The 21,269-nt window shown below is 60.3% G+C and overlaps 4 protein-coding genes across 4 annotated transcripts; 2 read left to right on the forward strand and 2 right to left on the reverse strand.

The window, feature by feature from the left end:
- Positions 1-3,058: 3,058 nt before the first annotated feature.
- CHLRE_21g752347v5 (uncharacterized protein) lies at positions 3,059-4,612 on the forward strand. The gene is made up of 3 exons (XM_043072885.1): positions 3,059-3,731; positions 3,835-4,178; positions 4,326-4,612. Exons 2-3 carry the CDS (start codon positions 4,004-4,006, stop codon positions 4,346-4,348), a joined length of 198 nt encoding a protein of 65 aa, XP_042914176.1. The 5' UTR covers positions 3,059-3,731; positions 3,835-4,003; the 3' UTR covers positions 4,349-4,612.
- A 216-nt stretch (positions 4,613-4,828) lies between these two features.
- Positions 4,829-10,570, forward strand: CHLRE_21g752397v5 (uncharacterized protein). Its single transcript, XM_043072886.1, has 4 exons — positions 4,829-7,244; positions 7,406-8,650; positions 8,835-9,429; positions 9,525-10,570. The coding sequence occupies exons 1-4, from the start codon at positions 5,529-5,531 to the stop codon at positions 9,575-9,577; spliced, it is 3,609 nt and encodes a 1,202-aa protein (XP_042914177.1). The 5' UTR covers positions 4,829-5,528; the 3' UTR covers positions 9,578-10,570.
- Positions 10,571-10,579: 9 nt separating this feature from the next.
- On the reverse strand, positions 10,580-15,168 carry CHLRE_21g752447v5 (uncharacterized protein). Its single transcript, XM_043072887.1, has 2 exons — positions 14,616-15,168; positions 10,580-12,519 (listed from the first exon to the last, which is right to left on the reverse strand). The coding sequence occupies exon 2, from the start codon at positions 12,431-12,433 to the stop codon at positions 11,423-11,425; it is 1,011 nt and encodes a 336-aa protein (XP_042914179.1). The 5' UTR covers positions 12,434-12,519; positions 14,616-15,168; the 3' UTR covers positions 10,580-11,422.
- Positions 12,511-15,168, reverse strand: CHLRE_21g752497v5 (uncharacterized protein). The gene has a single exon (XM_043072888.1). It carries the CDS (start codon positions 14,602-14,604, stop codon positions 14,365-14,367), a length of 240 nt encoding a protein of 79 aa, XP_042914178.1. The 5' UTR covers positions 14,605-15,168; the 3' UTR covers positions 12,511-14,364.
- Positions 15,169-21,269: the final 6,101 nt, after the last annotated feature.

A 21,269-nucleotide genomic window follows, 5' to 3' on the forward strand; every position in this document is an offset into this window, starting at 1 on the left:
CGCCCCCGCACTTTGCGCTGCCCTGCCCTGCCCCACCCTGCCCCGCCCTGCCCCGCCCTGCCCCGCCCTGCCCCGCCCTGCCCCGCCCTGCATCGCCACGCCTCGCCGCCGTACTTCGCCTCGCCCTGCCCCACCCCTCCCCGCCCCCATACTTTACTTCGCCCTGCCCCGCCCCGCCCCGCCATTGCTTTGCTGCATTCCGTTTGCATTTTCTCTGCGGCTGCCTCTGGTGCTCATCCGTGGACGCCGGTCACCTTCCTGCAGGTGCGATGCGGCTCTGCCTCGCGAGTGTGGCGTTGCGGTGTGTCTGTGTGGTGCTATCGCTTGGCCGGGCGACCCGGAGCGTGAGGAATGCGCGACAGCAAACTTCCAGCCAGCCAGCAACTCGTCGGTACAGTAACTCCGGCGTTCGACCAGCCGCGCACTCTTGACCTGCCGCTACCAATTGTTTGCCATTTGTTGGGTATGGAAATCCCCTGCACCCTACGGGACTTCGCCAACTTGCCTTACCACTGTCCCATCACACACCCGCCCCGCCCCGCTCCGTCCTGCCCCGCCCTGCCCCGCCCTGCCCCGCCCCACCCCGCCCCCCTACTTGGCCCCGCCCTGCCCCCGCCCCGCCCCTCTCCGCCCTGCCCCGCCCTGCCCCGCCCCGCCCTGCCCCGCCTCGCCCCGCCCCGCCCTCGCCCCGCCCCGCCCCGCCTCGCCCCGCCCCGCCCCGCTCCGCCCTGTCCTGCCCCGCCCCGCCTCGCCCACCGCGTCAGCAAACTGAGGAATGCGTGTCAGCAAAGTTCCAGCCAGCCAACAACTTGTCCGTACAGTAGCTCCGGCGTTCGACCAGCCGCACACTCTTGCACTGCCGTCACAACTTGTTTGCCATCTGCTGGGGTCTGGGAATCAGCTGCCCCCTACGGGACTTCGCCAACCTGCCTGAACACTGTCCCATCGCACATCCCTCCCCACCCCACCCCACCTACCCCGCCCCTCATCCCCCCCAGCAGCTTCAACCTGCTCCACTGCTGCCACGCAGCCGTCTTGGTGGCAGCTTTGAGCAGCCTTCTGCTCTGGAGGAGGTGTACCCACGCGGGCTCGCGGGGGGTAGGTATTGCATCACGGATCACACCTGGGCTAGTATCAGGGCGCTTGGGAATGTAGTGTCCAGCCATGCAGCGGAGCAGGATAGCTCTGCCGTCCAACATCGCTGCCCACAAGTGCGGGTGCCCGTCGCGCATCTTGCCTCAGCTCCTGGCCTGGCCGACAATCATGTGGCGCTGTGCAGCGGGGCATATCCAGACCAGTGTAGATGTGGTGGTAGTGGCAGGTCCACCCAGCCTTTTTTGTAGTGCCACGACTGCTGAGTGCAGTGCCACGAGGCGCTTGAGCCTCAGGCATGCCTGAGTGTCAGCAAGACACGTCTGGGTGTCCTGGATGCTTTGCACACGATCGGGCTGTAACACTGAAACTTTACATGCGTTTAGCTGTTCTGAACGATGTACAGGAGGTCCGATTGCGGCGGTCCATGTGCGCACAATCAAGCACGCTTTTGCCTCGCCGGGCACACCCTTATGCCTGCCAAGTTTCCCGCGCTCTCCTGCTTCCCGCAATCACACACGTCCTACCTCAGGTCCCGTAAGCAAAGTCGGCCTCCCTGCTCACGCACAGCTCGCCGGTGGCAGCAGGGGCTAACCGTGCCATGGTCGATGTGGGGGTTAGTTCGTGCCATACAGCGGGATCAGGCGTGCTTGAAAATATGGGGTCTGACTGTAAGGGCGCAGCGCCGGCCTGTACCAGCGCTGCTTTCTCGTTACTCCCAACTGTGCATAAGTTTACTCTTGAGGTTAAGGTTATGCAACAACGGATTGATGACGATAACAAACTCCCGGGGTCTGGGAGTCATCTGCTGGGTGTCTTCGGGTTGCAGCCAAGTAATAATACCTACGCACGGACCAAGGTCCCGCGTGCCTTAAGGAAGAGTCCCATCGAGGCTAACCCTACCGTATCTCTGTGGGACCTTGGCAAGAGGCACCCCACGCATCCACCTTCACTCAGTCCATAGGAACCGAAGTTCTGGACCTATCGGCCTACCAACTCTCCGAATTCGGCCATCGTGAAGTTTCCACGTTGCAACAATGGGATCCGAACCCAGAGAGTCGCTACAACGCTTCCGTCAGTACCGCGGACTCCATACCGGAATACTGACTCGGTTCCCCGGGCAGGATCCGAACCTGCATCTATACTTGTCAGCCTAACCCGGCCGAATCCGCGATTCGAACCTGGGTCTGCCATGTGACAGCGGCATGCTCTACCAATTGAGCTACCGGGGATGCAGCCAAGTCTAGGCGCGCATAGCAACGTCCCTCTAGCCCATCGACCACATATCACCGTCAACTGAGCTGCCAACACGGACTACGCAAGTCTCGGGTACCAGTCGTCCTCGAGCGCGCTACACGGACGGCCTGCGAGGGCGCCGGTCGGCCTATCCTGCAGCATCAGGACTCAGGACGCTGCTAGTGTGCTGATCCCATGTCGTCCCCCGCCCCACCCTGCCCAACCCGCCTCGCCACCTACTTGGACCTGCCCCACCCCGCTCCGCTCCGCCCTGCCCTGCCCTGCGCCGCCCTGCCCTGCACCACCCCGCGCTGCCCCGCCGTGCCCTACCCTGCCCTGCCCTTAGATTAGATGCACCCTACGGGACTTTACCAACCTGCCTTACCACTGTCCCATCGCACGGGACGGGTGTCAGCTGCACCCTATGGGACCTCGCCAACGTGCCTGAACCCTGTCCCATCACACTCCCATCGCACGCCCTACCACGCCCTACCCTGCCCTGCCCTGCCCCGCCCTGCCCTGCCCTCAACCCGCCCCGCCCTTTCTCCCTGTGTCCCAAACGTAATGGCATGTACTGTAGCGGTGCTGAGCACACCAAAGCAGCCAAGCAGGTGGCTGCATAGACCAAAGTGGGTAGGAGCCCTCACAGTCACATCCACCACAGGCGTACCAATTCTGCGACTTCATTAAGTAGTCTCTTACACACATAGATTATTCGGCGCGAATCCTGGGTCAATCCTGGAGGCTACGAGAAAGTCATTTGGGCGTCCCCCGGCGGGGGGACGCGAAATCATCTTTGTCTAAACGTCAAGTAGCGATGTGCTATATCGCAATTCTGCTTCCAGAGGTAAATCTGTATATAGTTAATGCACTAAGACCAGCTCTTACCCCACGGGAACGACCAACGTCATAATTCTCAAGGTTTCAGTCGTGTACCCACCGCTCTTTCGCAGTATCAGAGCCACAATAGTCATGTTATAGTACATAGCCGTAAAGTAAACACAATTTTGCCCGGGACCCTGGCTTGCCATGCGCCCATGCAACGTCGGCGGCATGCCAATCAAGCATTTCAGGAGTTCACTTCATTTCTCTGCAGTTCTGCGTTCATACTATATCTATGTCACATACAAATGAATCAAGCTATTTGATTAATCAACCATTCTTTGCGTCGCTATGATTCTGAGACGACTGTGCTCGAGCGGCGGATGCCTTCGTTCGCAATAACCCCTGTCGACTATATGCAGCGACAGTGCCAACAATGCAATCTTGAATGGAGTAATGAAGCTGGCTGGCTCATATTTCATAATAACGAGCTCGCCGGTCAACAAGTCAACCGCGCGTTGACCGGGGCGTTTCCACTCTGCAAATGGGCCCGGCATAGTGCCCTGTGATTGCTGGCTCAGGTAATATGTGCATTGCACTGAGACAATGCCCAGAGTTGGTTTTATGTACATACTGTGCGGGTCCACAAGTCAACATTCGCGCGCGCTCGCTTGTCGCCCGCAGGTCTCTGAGCCAGGCGCAATGGCGTACATTAGCTCAGGGTCCGCCGTGCGTGCGCCCGTTTTCACGGCTGGTGTCAAGGTTGCAGGTTGGGCTGCGAGCTGATGGCGCGTGGTCTCAATGCCCGCCGTGCTCGCGCCCCTTCCCGCGGCTGGTGTCAAGCCCGCAGGGTATGGAGCTAGCTGCTGGTGCTAGGGCTTGGATTCGGTTAAGGCCCGCCGTGCTCGCGCCCTTTTCCGCGGCTGGATGGTGTCAAGCCCGCAGGTGGTGGCGCGCCGTGTGCCTGGCCTACGCCCCAAGGCCCACCGTGCTCGCGCCCTTTCCCGCGGCTGGTGTCAAGCCCACAGGTGAGCTACTGGCGCGAGGACTGCAGTCAAGCAGTAAGTTTGCAAGGCAGTGGCATGGTCCTGGGGACACGGAGGGCAGCTTTGGGGCAAGGGACGGGCCCATCCCTTCAATCCCGTCTAACATAATGCACCACATTGCTGCCGCAGGGATGGATGGTGGAGCGAGCTAAGACATATGCTACGGTGTTGGCGCATGGTGTCCATGACGGTGCTGCTTAGTGCTCAAGTGGCTGCTATGGATTGTGGAGGCCAGACCATGCCTAGTCACTTGTGTGAATCAGCTTGGAGGTAGGCTTCCCAGCTGCAAGGGACTTCGTCCCTGTGGTCTTCTGTGGGGCAGGGCGGGACAAGTGCGGGGCAAGTGCGGGGCATGGCGGGGCAAGTGCGGGGCAAGGCGGGGCATGACCCCTGCGGTCTTGTAATAGCTGTTGGATGCCTACTGCGCCTCTCTCATGGACGGGGCGGGGGCTGTAGCGTGGCTGCGGGACAAACAGCAGCAGCAGGGTAAAGGGAGCATAAGGGAGCCTGGCCCACTCATCTGCGTGGGGGGTTACCCATCTGGCCCGGTAACCCGTTAAGGGGGGGGGGGTGCCCGCCTGGCCCAGTTTCCTCGGGGGCCAGTTAGGGGCCCACCCCGTTGAGTGATCCCCATCACCAGTTAGGGGGGGGGGGGGGTTAGGGGCCGAAACACTGACGTAGGGTTGGCGGAGTGGTACCCACGTGCCGACAGATGGATCGCGGGATTTGTTTTTGGCATTTACCGCTTGGATTCTATTCGCAACGTAGCTCGGAATACACGCTTAATATGCATAGTTAGAAGACTTTGGGGACGCAAATCGCTTGGAAATGGAGGAGGGTCTCAATATGCTCGGCTCGCGATGTCGCGCTCCTGAGCTTGTATTATGCACTGCGCGCAATACGCGTTCAGCATGCATATTCTTACGAACAACTAGGGACTTGAGTGACGCGGTGTGAAAATCAGTCGGGGTCTCGACATGCTTGGCTCGCCATTTCGCGCTCACGAGCTCGTTGTGTGTGTTCCGAACATTGCACGCTCAAAATACATGTTCAATATGTCCGTCGCGATGTTGGAGCTTCAAAACCGACAAACATGGTGTATAGATACACCTGGTAGCCTGAATTCCTGTTTTTTCGCAATGTCGGTGCATTTTGTTGATGTTGCATCGTGCTTCATCGCATTCTTGATTTCTGCACCGGCGTGGTCTTGTTTGTAAAATTCCGCGGTGCCCTGATCTTATTTTGTTCTTCGCTGTGATCTGGCAAAAAAATCTGATCTTGGCGGGATTCGAACCTGTGACAGCATCTCACTAAGGGCCATATGTCCTGCGGATGGGCAGGCGGTACGGCTGCAGCCACCATGGCAACCGTGTCCCAAGATCAGATGTGCAGCAACGTAGCAACTGCCTGTTCGGGCGCGTTGACGCCTTCTTCTTCAAGTTCGAAATGAATCAGCGCGGAGAGCTGCACGTGCACGGCTGTATCTGGCAGCCCGGGCTGCAGCCAGCACGCCTGCGAAAGGCGCTAGCGGACCCGCGGAGTTGTCCCGACGTGCTGGACTTCCTGGAGTCCGTGCAGACGCAGTGGTTTGCCTCACCACTGCTGTTCAGCGGCGGCGAGCGACCGGTCCACGCTCAGAAGCTCAGCACCAAGCAGCTGCAGGAGGTGGCTGAGGCGGCTGGCAGCGAGCGCTTGACGGAGCTGCAGCGGGACGTTCTCAGTCAGGTGCTGGTGGAGGTGAAGGCCAGGGGGGCCATGGAAGACGCAGCCGTGTCTTGTCGGCCACCTCTACAATGCAGCAGTTTGACTGAGGCGGAGCGGCTCGGGTTATTTGCTGTGCACGCGGTCCTGGAGACGCTGCTGCACGCCCATCGCGACGGCACGTGCACCACGTCACACAGCAAGCATGCCACGGACAGCAACTGCCGCATGCGGCTGCCTCGGATGCTGCACTGGCTCACCACGTACCTGCACGAGCAGTCGGTGTGCGTGCACCTCAAGCGGTATGGCCGCTACATGGTCTCGCATATGGTGGCCCTGCTGCTGGCAGTGCCTTGCAATCACACCGTCACGTTTGCGTGTGACGTGGGGCGCTGGCTGCGCACGCGCGAGCTATGGGATCAGCGGCACGAGGGCATTCCGCGCACGGACCCTGTGTGGGAGCGGCGGCCGCAGCTGCCCAGCCTTGAGCAGCTGGCCGCGGACGCAGCGGACTATGCCCTGAAGTATGCCACCAAGTCTGAAGCAGTGCAGGGCAGCAGGGCCCTTATAGCCACAGCCACCATGCTGCGGCGGCGCATGCACCTCATGACGCCAGAGCAGCAGGCCGGGATTGAGAGCGAGCACCTGCCGATCCAGGACGTGCTGGATCAGCTACGGCATCCCTTCGCAGCCTTTGCGGACGCCAGCGCCTCTGCCTGGGCGCCCCAGCCTCCTACTGCAGGTGTGTCAGCTGCAGGCGAGAGCAGCACGCTGGCACAGGCGCAGTTCACGGCGGAGGTGACGGCGCGCGCACAGCAGTCCGCGACTGTGGCCGCGCTGCGCACTGCGCGGCCTGTCGGCGTAGTCGGCGCGGCTGCGGTGCAACGGGAGGGGATGTTCAACCTTGCGCACGCCATCAACCTGTTAACAGCCCAGCAGACCTTCTCCGCTCCAGCAGCGGCGCTGCTGCTGATGCGGGGCACCGACGCGCACGAAAGCCACCAGTTCAGGGCCATCGATTACAGGATGTTCTCGCAGCATGTGCAGTCGCAGCTGAAGCGCGCGGACCCGGAGCTCAGGCCCAGAGACACCCAGCTGCGGCTCGTGCGTACAATGGCCAGCGTTGGAGCGGGCGGGAGTCCGAGAGGGGAAGGCCAGCTTCCGGCCGCCAGCACAATCGCTAGCGATGTCCCAGATCCCGGGCCCAGCGGAAGCGTACAGCAGCAAGAGCAGCCCGCCGTCGCACCTGCTCGTTACCGGTCATCAAGCTACCTGAAAGACTACCTGTACCGCGGCGAGGCGCTGCGCGAGCTGTCTCCTATGATGATGGCCATGTTGTTTTATAAGGTACGAGGTTGCGTGCGCGGCAGCTTGCACGCCTGGAGTTATGGGGTGCAGGGGTGTTCAGTCTATTCAGTCCGTAGGTTCGCATGTGTTATAATGTCTTGCAGCACCACTTCGGCAGGGCCCAGCGGCAAAGAACTGTATGTGTGCCCACCACCCCGCAGCACTCGGCCGGGCCAGATGGAGCGCAAGGGCACCATCTGCGCCTGCATCCCGCGCACCCAGAGTACAGTAAATGCGTGTGGCGGCGCCGGCTGCGGCCGTACGTGCCGCAGCCGGTGTGTGACCCCGTTGTGCGGCCTGCGGACGGCGTGGACGATCCGCAGGTGCTGGAGCGCTATGCACTGTTTGCGCTCGCGAACTTCGCCGCCTACAGCTGTGACGACATGCTCGATCTCAGCAACGGCGCATGGGCAGCTTATCAGCGGTGCTTTGCACAGCCGGCGGACGGCCAGTCGCTGCATGTGCGCATCGCGTGCCGTATGCTCGATCACGTGGATGGGCTTGCGCGTGTGCGAATGCGGGCGGAGGAGCGGCGGCAGCTGCAGGCGGAGGCGGAGGGCACCGCTGAGGATGCGGCGGAGGAGGCACTGTTGGAGGGCGTGCCGGTGGAGGGCATGGACGACCTGGAGGCAGAGCCGCAGGATGATGAGGAACCCGATGTTAGGCGTAGCGCAGCGCCCGCAGCGGAGCTCTGGCAGGGTTGTGCGCTATCGGAGACGGAACGGGCAGGGCTGCTGCAGCGCGTTGTGCACGGCGGCCTGGGTGGCGGTCTGACTACAGAGGCGACCACCGTGGTTGCCCAGATCCCGCGCGCCAATGCATGGCCAGCGGTTGGGCGTACAGCGGCGGCGGCAGTAGTGCGCAGCACACAGGAGTGGACGCACGAGCGGCTGGCTGCAGCACAGCAACGCATGCATGATTACGACCTAGTAGACCTAGGTGGGCAGTACGCCGCACAGGCGCTCGCGCAGGCGCAGGGAGCAGTGCAGCAGCAGCTGCTGCTTTACAACAGCGGCACTGCGGCAGTGACAGCGAAGCTGGTGCTCATCTCGCCATTGGCGGTTACCACAGCCGTCCCAGAGGTGCAGGGCGTCTGGCCCGATGCAGCGAACCCTGGTGCAGAGCCGCCGTACGTGCTTTGCCCGGAGGACTCGCAGCCGACGCCTGAAGACACAGCGCGGTTATGGAACCTCAGCGACGACCAGCAGCAGGCGTTCATGCTGTACGCGCAGCTCCTGCTAGCAGCGGCTGCCGGCGTCCGTCAGCCCCCCGTGTGCTCGGTGCTCACGGGCAAAGCCGGCAGTGGCAAGTCGCGGGTGCTGCAGGCATTGCTGTGGTTTGCATACCAGCACCGCTGCGAGTCTCCCATTGCCCTCGTGAGCTACACGTGGCGCGCTGCGCTGCATGTGAGTTGTGTGTGGGGTGTGTGGGGTGTGTGGTGCAAGAGGGGTTCAGTTCTGAGGTGAAGTGTCGCGGCGGTGGACTGGTCCTGCTAGTCCTGCTCGTGCGTGCGGGGGGGGTTTAGCAGCCAGGGAGCCTTACATGATCATGCTGTTGACTTCGGCCGCTGCCATCACGGTCCATTTACAGGACTCTACGCCAGGCGTGCTCGGCACCAGCACCACGTCCTTCTTTGCAACTGCTGGCACGTTTGGTCCGCCTCACCGCGATCGAGTCGAGCGCAACCTCAATGGTGTGCGCTTCATTTTCCTAGATGAGTTTAGCACGTGTGGGCTGTTCCACTGGGCGCGCATTTGCATGCATGTGCACGCGGCACGGAGGCACGTGGGTATAGACAGCACGCACCTATATCACGGGCCGCTGTCAGATCTGCATGGCCTGCTTGTTGGCGACTTGCGTCAGTTGCCACAGCCACGGCACGTGCCGCTATATAGCGGTGCTGCGGAGGAGAGCTTGCGGCGGCTGCTGGCGCCGGGCGCGGGGGACGGTGGGGCCATGGAGCGCCAGATCCGGCAGCTGGAGCATCCGGAGGCCAGCATGAACCTCATAGGGCGGGAGCTGTGGAATATGGTGCCGTTCGCGTTCGTTCTCACTCACCAGCATCGGCAGCAAGCAGGCGTAGGTGACAACAACGAACCTCTCTTCATGCTAGCGGAGAAGTTTGGTGGCGTGCAGGAAATCTCTCAGGCAGATCTGGACACAGCGTGCGAGCAGCTCAACGCGCGTGTTTGGCGGCCCCCGAAGCCAGGGATTGACCCCGTGCCCCAGCCCTTTGCAGTTGTCCAGCGCCATGTCGTGCGGGTTCCACTGGCATTGCAGCTCGTGCAGCTGCATGCGCTCGCGCAGCGTCAGCAGCTGCTGCTGTGGCGTAGCGCGGACTTGTCGCCTGACGGGAGCAGCTTACCTATTTCGCATGTGCATCAATTAGAGGCGCTTGGCGGAGCCGACGATGATAGTGGTGTGCCCGCTGTGTGCGCATTCTTTGCTGGCATTCGTTACGTGTTTACATCAAATGAGCATGTGCGTCTGTATCACATCAACAACAACAGTGCCACAGGCACCGGCATTGTTCTGCATCCCAACGAGCCACCATTGCCAGATGCAAGCATTGCCCCCGTGCATGTCCTCAAGTTCGTGCCCTCGGCTGTAATGGTGCGCCCTGACGGGCCTGATGCGGGTCGGGTGTCTGTCGATCAGGCCCTGGATGTCGGGGAGATTCCTGTTTTACCGTGCAGTGCTATGTTCACATCGCAGCATGCAACCCTGCGGTTGCCTGTGATGCGCTGGGGCTTTCGTGTGGAGCTTGCATATGCAGTCACCGATTACTTTGCGCAGGGGCAAACTCTGCCACCGCACGAACTGTGGCTGGTGGATATGTGCAAACCGCAGCACGGCAGTTGGCGGCGGGCTTCAATTTACGTAATGCTCACCAGGTTTCGTGGGTTGCATGCGTTACATTTAGTGCGCCCGCTGTGGGCCTCGCGGGCCGAAGAGCGCCGGCTTGAAAAGGCGCTGCGTACCATGCTAACGCCCGAGGCAGATCTAGCTGCGGAATGGCAGCGGCTATTGAGGCTCTCGCAGAGCACAGCAGTAGCGGTGCCAGGTATGATTGTGCGCATTCAGGCCAGCATGGCTGCCTCATAACCAAGGCCTTCAATGCATGCATGGTTGCAACATCTGGCATGTGGCGGTAAACACTGGGTTGTCCTGCGTCCCGGCCAGCAAGGATAGCGTAGTGTTTTTAACATGCGCGAGGTGTACTGACAGATGACCTGGAAGCGTGGAGTACCTTGTGGGTCCCCGGTAGCTCAATTGGTAGAGCATGCCGCTGTCACATGGCAGACCCAGGTTCGAATCGCTTATTGACTCCTTACTGCCGTGTAGCGTTACAAACCGCCACGGCCCCAAACGACAATCCCAATCTCTCAAAACCGCCAATAGCCTCCACTCATGCCTTGCTTAAGCAGCCTCACAACTCACTTGCGGCCCGCAGCGGCCTTCATACTACGGCCTCCTAGCTCGGGCCGTACCGTTCCCGATACCCCACCAAGTCCGCCGTGCCCGCCCAAGCCCGCCCGTGTTGAGGTTGCACTAGTGGCCGAAAGTGCTGCCAGTACTGGGTGTGTCGCATGCACGTAGCGCCTGACGGCAGAGTCCAGACAACCACGCCGCGGCGCCCACGGGTACCACCACATTAATCCGCGGCGGCGCCAGGGGGGGCGGGTGGGTTGTCACCGTCCCGGCAGAGGGACGATCCGAAAATACAGTACAGAAGCACAACGGCAGATAAAGCGCCGTGTGCTCCTGACGCCTACAAGACCCAGCTCGGTCCGGCCCCATGCAGGCACGTACCCGAGCGTCCTGCGCCGTGCGTGACTTTAACGCAACACGGCAGTTACGTCACAATAACTAGACTTATCTCCACTGCGCTGCGATAAGTCAGCGCTTATTGACTCCTTACTGCCGTGTAGCGTTACAAACCGCCACGGCCCCAAACGACAATCCCAATCTCTCAAAACCGCCAATAGCCTCCACTCATGCCTTGCTTAAGCAGCCTCACAACTCACTTGCGGCCCGCAGCGGCCTTCATACTACGGCCTCCTAGCTCGGGCCGTACCGTTCCCGATACCCCACCAAGTCCGCCGTGCCCGCCCAAGCCCGCCCGTGTTGAGGTTGCACTAGTGGCCGAAAGTGCTGCCAGAGTTTGGTAGTAGTTCTCAACGACGGAAGGTCATGGCGCGGGTGACGGCAGCCATGGTGGCGGCGCTCTCCTTTACATAGCGCTTCTCGAACACCTTGGAGTGTTCGGCCCAGCGGCCGGTCTTGCGAACCAAGGTGCGGTCGGCTCCACCCTCGACAGCGGCAGTGGCGCCGCTCGCGCGGAACGAGTGCGTACCGACCTTCTTTGTGATGCCGGCGGCGCGCAGCAGCTCCGTAACGCGCGGGTACACGTACGAGTACGGCAGGGCCGGGATGGGAGACGCGAGCGGCGCTGTCACCTGCTGCAGGCGCTGGGCGCCATCGGTGCCGGGGGTGACGGCGCGCATCAGGGGTCCGGCGTCCTCGCCCTCGCCAGGGAACCGGTTATAGGCGCCGGCGGCGAAGAGCTGCTCCACCAGCGCGACCGGGCATGAGAGGCCGCCGGTGGCGCCGATGGTTACATCGGCACCATCTGCGCGCTGGTCCGTTTTGCTGCGCCATAAGTGGATTTCGAGCGCCGCGCCAGGCTCCACGCGCAGCAGTTCATGGTGGACCATCACGCGAGACAGGTCGTCGAAGCGCAGCAAGCCAGTGAAGGCTAGCACGCAGCCAGTCACCAGCATGCGCACCTCCAGCGACGGGGGGGCTGCTGGGTCCAGCAAATGGAAGGCCACAAATGTCTCCAGCTCGTCGAACGTGAGTAGTTCCCGCTGGCGGCGGCGCGGCACGAGAGTGCGCCGCGCCGCCTCCCTGAGAAGCGCCGCCAGAGGGTGTTGCATGGGTGAGGGGCGGCCGACCAGGCTGAAGTGTGCTGTGACAGCTGCGCTGGCCTGCTCAATGGTCTGCGGCCCCACACCATGCTGACGGGCGCTCTCCGTGAGCTCCTGCAGGTAGCTGGCTGCGGTCGCGGGCGCGCAGTCGTAGGGGTCAAAGCCCTGCCCGGCGCACCACTTGCTGAACTGCAGCCACCGCGCGTCGTACACGCGCCACGTGCCCGCGGCCTTGGCTGACCGGAAACTGCTGAGCATGCGGCTGGTCAGGTCCCGGATGTGCGCCGTATTCTGCCCTGGTGCGAGCCCCGAGATGATGCGTGCGCGGACTGGGTTGGCGACCACTGTTACAGTTACAGGCGGGGTACAGGCACAGGCTTAGCGCAGGCCGTAGTGAAGTCCAAGAGGAGTGCGATCGTGCGCCATGTTGGTGACGGGGGAGTCACGTGCGTGCGCGTAGGCGGCACCACAAACAATTTCGCAGACGGTGCAAACACAAACACATCGTGCACCGCCGTATGAAATAAATGACGGGATTGCAATAACTGTGGCCACCACACGGCACGGGGCCAGTAGGGGGCGACTAAGCACAGCCGGGCACCGCATGCGCGGGCATGGGCGAGTACCCGACTAATAATACCAAACGGGGGATAGCACCAAGCAATATTGGGGCCCTGTGGCCATTCGTATGCGAAAGCATTTACCCCCGCAGCGGTAGGTGAGTGATAAAACGTGTAATACGGCGTGCATTGGAAATTAGCATCAGATGCAAACAGGTCGAAGGCAAAACGCCCTTCGTGGCCCCAGCGCGCCGCTAGTTGCGCAAACAGCTGGGGTTGCAGCTTCCAACCGTGTGGGTCTTGCCACTTTGACAGGGAGTCTGCCAGCGCGTTACGTTCGCGTGGGACCCATTCAAGTACCAAATCAATATTGCGCTCAATACAATACCACAAAAGCGGCGCGCACACGTCCTGGATAGCCGCAACCACAGAACCGCCCTTAGCCATCACATCGCGTGCGGGTTGGCTATCCGTGCGAATCAGGATGCGCTGGCCGTCCCAACGGCCACCCTGATTGAGCGCCTCCAGTACGTTCAGCATACTACGCAGTTCGAGGTACGTTGAGGAGAACTTGGCGGTGTCAAAGGTCCACTGCCCTGCCGCCAGCCGCAGTTCTCCCCGTTCGGAGGTCCACCCGCCCCAACCGCCAAAGTGGTAATCTGAACGGCCCGCTGCGTCAGTGTTGATGGTCACGGACAGCATATGGGGCGGGCGCCACAGCGGCCGGGCGCCGTCAAAGCGGTCCCAGGCGGTGAGCCAGAATTCCAGTTCTGCGGCCGAAGAGGCATCTAGGCGGTGGTGTCGGTCAAATGCGGTGGGCGGGAGGTTGGCTGTGTGAGATGCCACCCAAGCCCCAAGGCGACGGGTCATGAGCACGGCAATTTTCCCGAATGAATACGACATGGACAGCAGTTGCCCGGCAATGGAGGCAATATCCCGAACGCGTACGGTCTCGTGCGCCTGGTAGGCAGCGAGAGCGGAGGCCACCCGCGCCCGGGCAGCAACACGCTTTCCTTCCGGTACCCACATGCGCCCTGCCTCGGTGTCCACCGTGGCGCCGAGGAATTCCTTGCGATGTTCGGGTTCCAATGAGCATTTGTCCGTGCTGACCAAGAAACCACAGTTGTCCAGGTCTGATAGAACGCGTGCTTGCCATTGCGAGAGGGCTGAGCGGTCCTGGTGGGCGTGCAGCCCGTCGTCGATATACTGAGCGCAGCGGTGACCATCTGCGCGCCAATACTGTTGTAACTCGCGGGTTACCTTCGTGAACACCCAACAAGCCGGCGCCAGGCCGAATGGCAGCTGAACGAAACGGAAAAACTGACCGCGCCACTCGAAGCCTAAGTATGGCCAGGCGTCGGGGTGCATATCGATGTGATGATAGCCTGATTTCAGGTCCACAGTGAATAGAAAATCGTTAGGTTGCAGTATCTCGGGTAGTGCGGAGAGGCCCTCATACTGGAAGCTGGGCACAACCAAATGCTCGTTGATGTATCGGGCGTCAAAGATAAGGCGATATTTAGATGTGCCTTTCTTGGGCACTACGCCCAACGGAAGAACGCAAGTCGGCTGCACATCGACGGGCTCGGCAGCCCCCGTGGCAACTAAGTCTGCAATAGCGGAGTCCACTTAGCCCGTGTGCTCGTAGGCAGATGAATGGTTGGCGAGCCACACTGGCGCAGGCGGGCCATCCGCCCATTTCAGAGGGAAACCCGCCAGAATCCAGGACAACACCAGCTGGGAGCGCACAAATGTCTTCCAGAAAGAGTAGTTCTGCTTAAGCCGGCCGCGCATACGGGGCGGGGGCTGAGGAGGCGGTGCTGATGACCCCCCCGTGGAGGAGGCCCCCCCTTCGAATTCGGAGTCCATGTCTTGCCCACCTGAAGGCAACGGCTGCGACCGGTTAGCCTCCGTCGCACGCCGCGCAGCGATCTGGGCAGCTCCGGACGAGGAGGCTGCTGAGGTGGAGGCCGCTGTCAGAATTGGGGGCCGCTTTGGCAGTACTGGCGCTTGGGCCGGTGCGGTGCTCTGACCAAGATTAGATTTACTGAAGAGAAAAGCACGTTTACGCGGCGGGGCGGCATGTGTGGTCTCGGGATCGCGTGGCTGTTTGCCCAGAGGCCGCCCGAATGTCATAAACGGCTGTCTATTTGACTGGCTCATAGTGTAATGGACAGAGTAGGACAGAAGCAGCTGGGCTTGATGTCTGGCGTCTGTACACGCAGTCCCGCGATTAGGGCATCCCCATGGCACGCGGGCACGACACGGTGACGGGCAATCGCGAATACATACATGCCCCGACGGGCCAGTTAGTCACCGACAAGAGCCAGCGGCTCAGCCAAACTGCCCGTAGGCGCATCGTCCACTGTCCATTGTCCATTGTCCATTGTCCATTGTTCATCCGGGCGCGAGGCCCATTCATTCGTCCGTGGGGCATAATAATAATAATAATAATTACAACGCCGGCCCATGGGGCCTGGCGTGGATTATCGGGGTAAGGTGGCTAGGGCGAGGGGGCCCATCCCCCTCGCGCTGCCACCTCGCCACGCACTCAGAGGAGGTGTGGGGGAGCCGTGGCTCACCCACCTCTCGGTTTGAGTTCCTGCTCGGTTACTCGGCGCATTTTGATAATGCCGCCCGCACTGTTCACAGCGTGTGTGTGGAGCCTCTCTCCGCATACTCGTGCGGCTGTGTGGGTCACCCCAAGTTGAGAGGTGAGCAGCTTAGTGAGGTTGCAAGGGATGGCACCAGTCACTCCGAGCGCAAGGCATTCATTGGTGGAGTAGTGGACCGTCCATCCGGCCGCTTCCAGCAGTCGCTTGAGTTCTTGGTGTTGTTGAGATTTTTCTTCCCGCTTGTCCAAATGGCGAACGTCAGAGCTGTAACCGATTTCAAGGATATAGATGGGCAGCCGTGCTTTGTTCAGGGGCGGGCGGTACCCTTCTCTATGTGTTTCATGGGCGGGCAGGTTTGGGATGAACAGAATGTCAGGTCTGAGCCTTGTAATAAGGGGTGATGATGTCCTCTCCGCAGCCAGCCAGGCAGGGGGGCGTTGTGCAGACGCATAGTGTGGCAGGTCGGCTAGGGGGCCCGCGTCCATGACCATGAACCCGTTCCCGTAGGTCCCTTTGGAGATGCATTTGGCGACACGCTGGACTGCCCAGTTGTGCCGATTGATGTACGCGCCTTTCATTTTAGGGTGTGTGCAGCCTCCGAGGATGTGCCCGCCGGAGTCAGGGGTGTGGCAGAGGGGGCAGTTGCCGTTCCCTCCCAGGCGGTAGCGCCGTTTAAGCTGTGCGTTGAAGAGGTAGCCGTAGCGGGCGTAGAGTATTTGCTTGACCAGCCAGGGGTGCCTGGTGGAGCTGGCGAGGGTGCGGTTGCTGAGGGTGGGGCACATGTTGGCAGATGCTTCCGCCCATTGCTCCAGCACTGGTGTATTATTGGTAAAGCCTTGTTGTGCTTCGGGGGGCAATGAGTTCAGGACTCCACGGTTTAGGTCACTTAGGTAGAAATTGTCAGAGTTGCGTTTGGGCCACCAGATGTTGGACCACGGTTCGTCTGGTGCTAAGCGTATGGCCTGCCCCATGGCCTCCATGTCGTTGGCGGCGACTTTGGCGGCACCTTTGTCAGCTTCCTCGTTGCCGTGGAGCCCTGTGTGAGAGCGGACTTTCAGCAGCTGGACTGGGACCCCGGCGTCGGCATACATTTGTAGCTCGTGGAGTATGTTTTCCAGCAGGTTTTTATGCTTGGATAGTAGGAGTCGTTGTGGTGCAGTAAGGGCTCGGCGGATCAAGTAGAGAGACACTAGGGAGTCACTGGCTATGGTTACTTGGGTCATGCCCAGCAGACAGAGTCGGGGGCGGATGTATTCTAACGCAACGAGAGTGGCTGATAGTTCGGCTCTCTGGATTGTGTTGGTGCTGTTGAGGCCGCCTGGTTCGACGTATATGTGTTCGGTCTGTTGGGACCACGCGCAAGCACCGAGTTTGTTCATTTCGTTGCCATCTTCACCGGCTGCAACTTTGATGCAAGATCCGTCGGTCCAAACAATGGTGGCGGCATCGTACAGGTAGCTGCTCCGAGTGGGGAAGGCAGCTCGTGTGGTGTAGAGGGCAGAGAGCGTGGGCATGGGCGTAGGGCATGTGTCCAGGCCCCGTGCTGCTGGGGCTTGGGGTCTAGTTAGCTGCTTTGCACGGGCTTTTGCACGGTGGCTGTATGGTCGGCCCGGTGGGGCTGTTCGGTCACGGGGGAGGGTTACGCGCGCGGGCCACTCCAGTGGTTGTCGGCGCCCTGGGGGTTGCGAGGTCGGTGGCGGCACCGCTCCAAGTTCGGCCAGGGAGGTTTGGAGACGTGTCAGGTTGTTGTTGGAGTTGAGTGCTTGTACCCCTGTGGTGTTCGCAATGAGGAGTAGCTGCAGGCCCTGCTTGCTGCTGGCAGCCTCGTCGGCCGCCCCAAGGCCATCTAACATGCTAGAGGCGGATACGCCAGGCGGAATCAGGGCCAGGATGGTGACATGTGGACTCGCAAGGCACCGGCTGGCGGCGCCTTTGCCTTGTGGGATAATCATGAAGGTAATGGCGGGGGTGGCCTGGTGTTCTAGGTGTTCGATCGATGCTGTTGCCCACGCCAGTGCCTTTGTGCAGGCGTCTGGGTCGGGGTCAGGGTGGGCGAGGGAAAGGCCATCAAATGGGGCCGTGTACGCATCATGTGAGGCCCCGAAGAGGGAGTCAGCTGCGTGTTGGCTGTAATATTTAGTGGCCCGGCCCGAGCAGTTGAGTGGAGAGGCAAAGCGTTCCACCAGCCCCACTGGGCGGTCAGGGTCTGAGTGTGTCGAGGCAAGGCAGTTATACAGCGCCAGCTTCAGGGACTCGGGGAGAGAGCGCTCACGTGCGGGGGCCGACTTGCATGTCTTGCCTTTGCTGTCTACCCGTGTGCGGAGTAGCAGTTTAGCCAAGTCTTCCGGGAAGCCCCCTTGAGATCGGTGCGGGCTGGTTGCGTCATGGTGGGTAGATAGGGCGTGTTCATACCGAGCTTTAAGAGTCAGCAAGGTACCTAGCGTAACGGATGCTATGTGGCGTCCGGTAGGGTTGTAGACGTGGGCGAGGGTGCGTTCATCAGTGTATGTGTCTGGGATTTGGATTGTATACCTTCCGGTGGGGTGGACGTCGAGGTAGGGATTGCACGGGTTGGTGTCAATGCGCGTGTTCTGTTTGGTGGTGCGTCGGACGTGGGATGCGGCCACGTCGGCTTGCGTCCATCGCCCTTGCTGTTGGGCAGGTGTAAGACGGGCGTCTTTGGGCTTGGGTTGTGGCGTGGGTGTAGGGGGTTCTGCAAGTTGCCGCAGGTGTTCGGAGATGGCAGGGGTCCACCCTTGGAGGGTGGGGCATTTGTCTACGGGTTCGCTGGTGGTGTCCCATTTCATGCGCAGGAAATATTTGTGGCACGCTTGCCCGTATCCCACGTGTGCGGCAGCAGTCCCAGTATACTTCATGCGGGTGTAGGCCTCAGCCGCTCCTTTAACAATGGTTGTGTCCTTCCAAGCTACCTCATAGTAGCGCTCGGTGTGGAGACTGGCACCCTTCTCTGGGGCAGTGACGGCTTTAGTGATGGGCCCAGCTTGAATGTGCGAGATTTCCTCAATGTCGTGGTACAGGGAGTACACTAGTTGCTTCGCTGCATGGGCAACGTGGTATGCCTGCGTCGGCCAAGGTAGTTTGCCTGTCAGGAGCTGGAGTCGGATTCCCATCCAACGCTTGAAGGGCCTTGGTTGGGGTGGGTGGTCATCCAAGTGTGCACGGAGGCGTTCACGCTCCTGCATATATTCTGCACGCATTTGTCCTTGTGGGTCGTGGTCAGCCTGGCGGGGGTCGTGGCTGTCCCCCGGTGTGGCACCAGTAATGTTCGGCCAGTTTGGAGGCTCAGGTGCAATCATGAAATCCCCAGTGTCTGCCCATCTCGGTCGGGAGTCGTAAGCACAGGTGGGAGGTGTTGTTGGCGGGTTTGCGGATATGTAAGCTGTGACGGGATTGAGCGGATTGGTGTCGTCCACCTGGCTACCCAGGAAGTAGGGGTCTGCGAGGTGGGCTGGGATTGTACGGGTCGGGTTGGGGCGAGTGCGGTTTTGCGGGAACCTGCTGTGGTGGCGGGGAATTCCAAGTCGAGGCATGCGGTTGGTTCCTTGCATGTCTTTTTGTACATTGGCAAAGTAGTGTGGTGCCCACATGACAAAGTTCGGGGGACCGGAGTCATTTTCATCGGGGTCGTTGTTTAGTATAAAGCCATATTTCTCTGTGTGGCTGCGCATATCGGTAGGTGGCAGTGGGTCGTGCCGGGGGTCAGCATCAATCTTTTGCTGTAGGCGCTTGATGGCGTTGGGTCGTTGTTTCTTACTTTTTGGCTGCTGGTGGGCCGTTGTGAGGGACGCTACTGGGGGTGGTGTCTGGGTGTTGGGGGCGTCCGGGCCCGCTGGTGTTGTTAGTGGGGGCGTGGGCTGTGTTAGCGGCGGTGGCATGGGTTGCGCTAGTGGCGGGGTAGGCAGTGTGCCTGTCGGAGTTTGGGTTAGAGTTGCCGTTGGCGACTGGGTTGGTGTTGTGGGTGGGGCACCTGTTGTTCTCAGCATGTGGGCTAACGTGGTTTGGCGTTGGCGGGGGCCTAGGCCATTTGGGTGTTGGGGTGTTTGAGCCTCGGTATTGGGGTGTAGTGCAGTCATGTGTTGGAGGTGGGCGTCCATCGTAGATTGGGTTGTTAGCTCGCCCGGGGTGGCATTGCGGGGTAGGAGGGCAGCAAAGGCTGGCGTGTTGGGGAGGGCTCTGTATCGCTGCGGAAGGGGTAAGTGACATTTGTAGCTTTCAGCCTGGTTGAAAGGTGCCTCACGGGCACCATCGCATTCCGCGCTCAGGCATAGGCTAAGGCGGTTTAGGGCCACTCGGTGCTTATGTTGGCATTGGTTACGTGGCAGGTGTTGGAAGAGGATGTCAGAAGGAATGAGGCATGCGCGCCCCTCGGGTGTACGCTCTTTACCTACAAGGTTTCGCAAATCAAGGCCGGCTTGTGTCAAGGTAAGGACCAAGTGGTGTGAGATAGGGTGTGGGCTGCGGCTGATTGCGGTTAGCAGTGTGTTGGGTGGCCCTTTGTATGGGGCCCCGTGGTCCCATAGGGTGAGGTTATAGGCGCGCATGATGCTGAGTTGTTTCAGTGTCGTATAGTAGTGGCTTTCATGGCGGAGTTTGTGCATGTCTGTAGTGCCGGCTATTCTGGTCTGTAGTTCAAGCAGGGCATGTGTGACCATTCCCAGGCGGCCTGGGTCATTCAGGGCCAATGTTAGGGCCCGTGTTGCTTTCTGCACATAGATAGGGAGCAGAGAGCCGACTCCTAGGCCAGACATTTCTGCTGGCGTTAGGACGGCTCGCGTGGGGAACCCGCGGCTGAGGTGATAGCATGTTCTGGCCAGTCGTGCGATCATATTGTCAAGTGTGCGTATGTCGTTTTCCGTGTAGGGCATGACGGCGAAACTATATGCAGCAACGGATTGAATGCACGATTTGATGATGCGCAGGCATTGCTCTGGTGAGGCTTGACATGTTTGGAGGCTTAGGCTTTTGTCCGTGATATTTTTGCATAGGTACGCAAATTGGGGCCCCCAGTTTAGGGTCATTGTGACTTGCACACCGAGGTACTTGAACGGTTCCGTCGCTGGAAGGTAGGGTATACTTGTGGTGCCAATGTGGATTTTGTTTTCCAGCATTGATCTTAGTGTACGGTTGCATGTGGGCCCGTTCAGACCCTTGTCTTGCATGGCTCTGCGGTGTAGGATACCAGTGACTCTGCACTTTGCGTGGTTAACCTGCAGTCCGGCCCATTCAGAGTAGCGGTGGATTTTATCGCATTGTATCCGCAGGTCACTCAAGGTGTTTGTAAGCACCGCTAGGTCGTCGGCGTACGCTGCAGACGAGCAGTTATAGCGATCGTTCAGGTGCGGTGGTAAGCAGCCATATGAGTAGCCGCGTCCACCAACGTGCAGCCACCGGATTAGGGGCTCGATAAACATTAAGAAGAGGACGGGGGAGAGCGTGTCGCCTTGCACCGTGCCGCGTTCTATACTTATTGGGGCCGTGAGGCCATGTTCGGTCCGTACGTATGTGCGGGCGTTGGAGTATAGGTTTTGCACGACGCGTATCAGGTCGTGTGGCATTCCTAGGTCCCACATGATTTCCAGGAGGCGGTCGTGCGATATAGTATTGAAGGCGCTGGAGAAGTCCGCATACATCACGTATATGTCTTGCTTGGTGAGCCCAGCGTCTTCAAGTGCGTGTACTAGGTTGAGGGTTTGCCGCTCGGTGTTCCTGTAGCGAAGGAACCCCTCTTGTGTTTCGCTGAAAATGTCTAGGTCTTGTGAAATATCCGAAATAGCCACGGTGATAAGGCTGGTCCATAGTTTGTACGTGGTATTGGCTAGCGCGATGGGTCGGTAGTTCTTTAGTAGGAGCGAGTCGCCTGGTTTGGGGAGTAAGACCGTTTCACTGGCGGTCCAGGAG

This window comes from Chlamydomonas reinhardtii (assembly GCF_000002595.2).
Source record: "Chlamydomonas reinhardtii strain CC-503 cw92 mt+ unplaced genomic scaffold scaffold_21, whole genome shotgun sequence".
NCBI classification, from domain to species: Eukaryota; Viridiplantae; Chlorophyta; class Chlorophyceae; order Chlamydomonadales; family Chlamydomonadaceae; genus Chlamydomonas; species Chlamydomonas reinhardtii.